The 5,795-nt window shown below is 41.2% G+C and overlaps 1 protein-coding gene across 1 annotated transcript in view; it reads left to right on the top strand.

Annotated features, from left to right (window-relative positions):
- LOC107093065 (myelin protein zero-like protein 1) overlaps positions 1 to 4,715 on the top strand; it is a 12,556-nt gene extending 7,841 nt beyond the window's left edge. The window contains exons 4-5 of the mRNA XM_015387884.1: positions 3,999 to 4,104; positions 4,372 to 4,715. Coding sequence (XP_015243370.1) covers positions 3,999 to 4,104; positions 4,372 to 4,467 — 202 coding nt within the window. The 3' untranslated portion in view covers positions 4,468 to 4,715. The remainder of the gene's footprint in view (positions 1 to 3,998; positions 4,105 to 4,371) is intronic.
- Positions 4,716 to 5,795: the final 1,080 nt, after the last annotated feature.

Here is a 5,795-nt window from a genome sequence, read left to right as displayed (position 1 = left end):
ACCAAGACATAAACCATACTAGTTAGGATAGGCACTAGTGCTCCTCTGTGTTAAATGTGAGGTTTTAGAGGTCTTCTTGTTCCAATGCACGTTTCCTGATTTACAGAAATGAACTCAGATTGGATCAGAGCCAAATTAGCATCATTATCCTGCAGAATACTACTTAATACTGCATGCGTTATTTAACCATCCCATATCCAATCAGGTCTCTATTGGTTAGCAGGTTACTGATGTTCATGTAAATGTCTGAAGCCAACCTCTGTTCTTTGTGTGTTTTCCTCCATGTTTTGTCTTTATCTTTGGTTAACTACAGAAACGTTAATAGTTTTTTTATTTATTTATTTTTTTACTTACCAAGTTTGCTCAGATTTAAAATAGAGACTCTCGATGAAATCTTTTTTTTTCCATTATGAATTTATTCTTTTTTTAATCCCCTCTTCATACCTTACTATGAGAATCTCTTCTGGTGTGACCAAACCTGTCAGCAACAGACCAGTCACTAATGGGTCCCTCTCAGGGCAAAGCCTATAGATAGAAGGATGTCCTGTCTGTCCAGTGGTTTGTAGATTCACCATCCTTAGTCTAGTTCTCCCTCCCCTTAGCATTGTATGAAAGGGAGTACGGCACACTTCGGAAACTGCTGTAATCTGATGACTGGTCCGGCTCCTCTGTTATATATGGAACCAAAAGGAAAGTCTGAAGCTGATTTTTATCCTCTGCTTTTATAATAATTGGAGGAATAGTTTGGATGATGTAAAAGTCGTCGTCACTCCTGCCCAGCTTCTATTCGTAGAGCTTTGTCCCTTTGGGTGGTTTATGAGATCGATCCAAACAATTCTGCATCTGGACTGCTGAGTGATTCAGAAATGGAAAAGCTGAGATCAGGAAAGATAAATTCCTTCTATCTATCCACAGCGTTTCCGCGGGCCATTAAAATGTATAAAATTATTATTTTTTATATAAAGGCCTTAATTGGCATCAAAATGTGTTAAATGTGATTACGTGAGATTTTAAAAGCTTTATAAAAAATATATATATATATATATTAGGGATGGAGCGGTTTATGAAAACCGTCCGAACCGTTCGGTTCGACTGTCTCGGTTCGGTTCGCGTGTGTTGCGTTCGGTTCATGCGCTGCTCCTTTTTCTCATAGGCGAAGCATTTACACACAAGAGCAGAAGGTGGCGGTACTGCGACCAAAGCCAACCACCAGTAGTAAACAAGAAGAAGAAGAAGCGAAGCAGCGTAGCCGGGTGTAGCAGGGAAAAAAATCAGTCATTGAGAATTGTGTGGGAAAGGCGAGTGGTAGAGATCAGGAGTTGGAAGACGCGCCAGCAGCACTTTATAGGTAGGGGTGGGTATTGGCAAAGAAGTCACGATTCGATTCGAATCACGATTCACATGCCATGGTGCAATTCTATCACGATGCATTGCAATGCGTGAAATATTACGATGCATTCGCAATATTTTCACTGAACACTGTAAGAAACTGTTTTTACCTTCTTTGTTTTTAAAGCCAAAGTGCATCCAAGCATCTGACTTCAAATGTGATGGAGCATATATATATATAAATAGCAGCTACATCTCCCCATGTGTGGGACAGGGGGCTTGTAGAAAAGGCGGTGGGGTCCTGGTCTGTTATGGCAGCATTGGTGGTAGTAGAGCTTCCACCACTGGTCACACCAGAAGGAACAACCTTTAGGAAGACTCCTTGGTTTCAGACGTCCGCAGTTTCTTTGTTAACATATCTTTTTCTGTTATCACACCTTATTTTACCACATTAGAAATATCCTATTTTGCAAATTTATTCTTATGATTTGCATTTTCAAAAATATAAAAAGGATGTTTTGTTTTCTCTGAACTTAAGTAGTGTCTTTAATAAAAAGTTACTGCAGGGTACTTTCTTGCAAATTTCTGGTTGATTTTCTAGAATTTGCAGACTTAAAATTTGATGAAACATAATTTCTTTGGCACAAATCATAGGTTAGCTTTCTATAATTTTGTTCAAATATGCCAGGAATTAATTAAACAGCAACGTGCAGGAGCTTATTAATTTCAGCTTGGTTCCCTAAAGTGAGACCTGGGCTGTGTTCCAATTCATGGGCTGCGTCTTCCAAGGACGCGGTCTACCTAAAGAGCTGCATGCGGCTCCGGAGCCACTGGTTGCAGACCCTTGATTTGGATAAATCAAACATTACGGGCCACATATCTCACTCAGTAACCATTAGAATGACTATTTTCATTAATTCCAGACTTAACTATTCACATACTTGTACCCATTAACACTACCCTTGAAAAACCGATCCATGCCGAGACCGATCCGAGCTCGGATCAGTTAACCAGGCCGAGCTTGGTTCTAAAGAAAGTTTACACATCACGCCATCTCGGTTCCTCGCCTCCTAGTGACGATCTGCGGTATTACTGCCAGTATTGAAGGAGGAAATCAAGCAGTTGGTGGCGGTAATGCACCAAAAGTTTTTGGCAAACCGCCATAAAACAAAAGAAGAAGAAGACAAAGAAGGAGGGAATCAAGCAAATCAAAATGGCGGCACCCGTCACATTCAGAAAGTTATAATTGATTATTATTGCTGTACTTCGGTGTTTGCGGAGGGTCAGGCGAAGACGGCAACCTTTCGTGGATGTTTATAGTTGTTAATCGTTGTTCTTCTTTTTCTTTTGTGTTGGTTGGCAAGCAACTTCCGGAGGGGCATTACCGCCAACTACTGGAATGGAGTGTGAATCGCGATGTGCAGCCCGACTGCTCATGCGCTCTTGTTATCAGAGAACCGAGCCAGGGGAAAAACCGAGCCGAGCCCACCTCTGGAACTGGTCTGCAGTTAGCTCGGTCCGGTTGTGTCTAGCTCGGTTCAGTTCAGTTTGCTTTCCATTTACACACGATAAGTTATCTCAGTTACTGAGCTCGGACCGGTCTCGACACGGTTTTTCAAGGGTAGTGTAAATGGGGTATTGGATTATGTTAAACTGAAATTCCAATATTCACCACCGTTTGGTGCCATTTACCTTTTTCCTCTGATCATGGAGCAGCCGGCTTGCTTGGACTCGCAATGAATCCTGGGAAAACCAAGGCTATGTAGGATACATCGGACCCGTCCTTCAAATCAGGCAAAAAGAAGGACGCATTTTAAGGCCGCATAACGAAGTGTCTTGGTACCTGACCAGACCTCACCGCGCTATGATGTAATCAGCCCAGGAATCTGGCTTTCTGAGGATGCAGCCCATGAACTTGAACGCACCCCTTGTTTAGTAACCTCACTGTTCCAGTTTGGCTGCACTGCAAAAATAATCTAAAAAGGACAAAAAATTGAGAATCTCTTGAAACAATTTCCCTACTTTTGTGCAGGTAAATAAAATGATCTACCAACAGAATGAGTTTATTGGCCCTGAAATAAGATGATTAAATATTCTGCACTGAAAATACATTTTTTTATTTTGTCTTTTTTTATTTTAATCATCCATCTTTACGCAAAAATCTTATTCTGTTAGCAGATCATTTTGCTTACCTACCAAAAATCAGGTGGAATTGCATCACTTTGTAGGAAAATTGTTCCCTTTTAGTTCCCTTTTTGCAGTGTAACCTGGGGAATCTGTGCCAAGCTAGATTTGGGGAACTGTTATCTGTATCATACATTTCTGCCCACATTTTAGCAGAAGCGAGATGCATGTATAAAGCCAGCTTAATAGATAATAAATAAATATTGCAGTTTTGGCATAGTGGCACATTTTTAACCTTTTTTTGCATTGTTTTGTGAGTATAATGCTCCCTCCCACACCCAGACACCTTTACCCTGATGTTACCTCTGCCATGAAGGCAACATAATACATCCAGATCCCATCAGTGCCCCTCTTGTCTTCTCACAGCTGCTTTGTCTCATGTGCTCATCTCTCATTGCTTTTATTTTTGTCGTTGTCCCATCATCTGTGGTCATGTTGCTATGACTGGTTGCTCGACACCTCGGCAAATCGTAACCCTAAACTAGATGTACGACCCTGGAAGGCGTGAGCTCAGAAGCTCCGCGGCCAGTAAAGAAGGTGGAGTCCAGGCGGGAGGGCTCCAGGTGTACCAGCCCCTCGGGTCCGCTGCAGGTAGGAGCTGGGGGGGGCGAGGTAATCAGCCTGGTGCCTTGTTTTACTGATTCCACCTATGATTTTAATATTTTTTTATATATTCAACCAATTTATTGGTTTAGCACAGCAGAAATGAACAAGAACATTTGTTGAGTTATGAGAAACAATTTGACAATCATAAAAATCAGCAGGTTGGTATCTGTCCTTTGCTTCCGATGACCTGAATGTATTCACCTCTGTTTCCAATTCTCTTTTCTCTCCTGCCTTTTTGTCTTTGTGTTTTAGGGCCCGGTGATATACGCCCAGTTGGATCACTCAGGCAGTAAAAATTCATTCCATAAGATGGAGCCCGTGGTCTACGCTGACATCCGCAAAAACTGAAGATGGGGACCAAAAAGCATAAAAAAAAGAACGAAAAAACAAAAAAAAACCTACAGTATGAGACCTCTCTATTAGCTGCTCTTGGGAAGGGTGGGAACGATTTAACAGGGACAGAATCGGTGCAGTTTCTCTCTTCTCCATATTTTGTCCTCTGACAGCATGTTATATGATACACTAAAGTCTTTAGATGTTGACATAAAAACGTAGAAAGCTCAGAAAAACTCCAGTTGGCATCTTGACAGCATCTTTAAAAGGTTATCACAGGGATTAAAATGGAAAAAGTGACTTTAATGACATCATTCCGAGTGTAAATTATTTTATTTTAACCCTAGTATTGCCCCCCCCCCACACGAGCCCAACAGATTTGCAGGCTGTTGCACCGATACCGATAAAACTGAAAGCAGAAAACAGGCAGAGATTTCTGTCTCTTTGAAGAATCGGTTTAAATGAGCGAGATTAAGCTCTTTCTACATAGTTGCAGAACATAACTGCTTATAAACATATTAAAAACCAGTTTAATATCCGTTTTCATCAAAAGATGTGCATGCCACAACCTTAGAAGACTTGGAATATTTCAGTTTCAGGCAACAAAGGGTAACACGCTTTCATCTGACAAACGGAGGATAAATAGTCGGATGTCAGCTGACACCAGAGTATGGCTGAATCCCCCCCTCTGGGCCTTAATTCAAACCACCAATGATAATTGGGTAAAGTACACCCTTACCAAGCAGGAAACGCCCCACAACGTCTTTTAAAAAGAACAAAGTGTTTTTTATCAGATTTCCAACACACTGTGACAACATTTTTAGTTGCCTGAAGGTAGAACTCAATATAACATCTTTCTAAAGGTTAGTAAAAACAGATAAATCATTCCCTGCCGACGGACCGGCATCCAAACCTGGGATTAAAAAAAAATAAATTTAAAAGAATCCAGGAGAAATGAAAGGTTAGAACCCGTTGCGATTATTATTCCTTTTAGGACGTTTAGGACGTCTGGCGTAGCTTCTTGCTGTGAACCGTTCTGATGAACCGTAGAGCGAGTTACGTTCGGCACTTTGGATTGACAGAGGAAACATGGTGGCTGGGGTGCAGCCTTTAAAGATGCTTTATTTGGATAAAGTTTTTCTTCAAAGACACAACCTTTAATTGAGCCGGCGACATCAAGATGTTCACTCCCATTTGGGTCATTATTTATACCTAAAACTAATACATTTACGGTGATTTAATGAATTTAGCTTTAATCGGTAAAAAAAAAAAAGTCTGAGTCTGGGAGCGGCCATTTTTGCCCAAATATAGTAGCCCCTCCCTCCTGCCATCTTCCAGCAGTG

This window comes from Cyprinodon variegatus, unplaced genomic scaffold, assembly GCF_000732505.1.
Source record: "Cyprinodon variegatus isolate N-32 unplaced genomic scaffold, C_variegatus-1.0 Scaffold406, whole genome shotgun sequence".
Classification (NCBI taxonomy): domain Eukaryota; kingdom Metazoa; phylum Chordata; class Actinopteri; order Cyprinodontiformes; family Cyprinodontidae; genus Cyprinodon; species Cyprinodon variegatus.
Note: the sequence above shows the minus strand (reverse complement) of the source record. Positions and strands in the feature narration are given on the sequence as shown.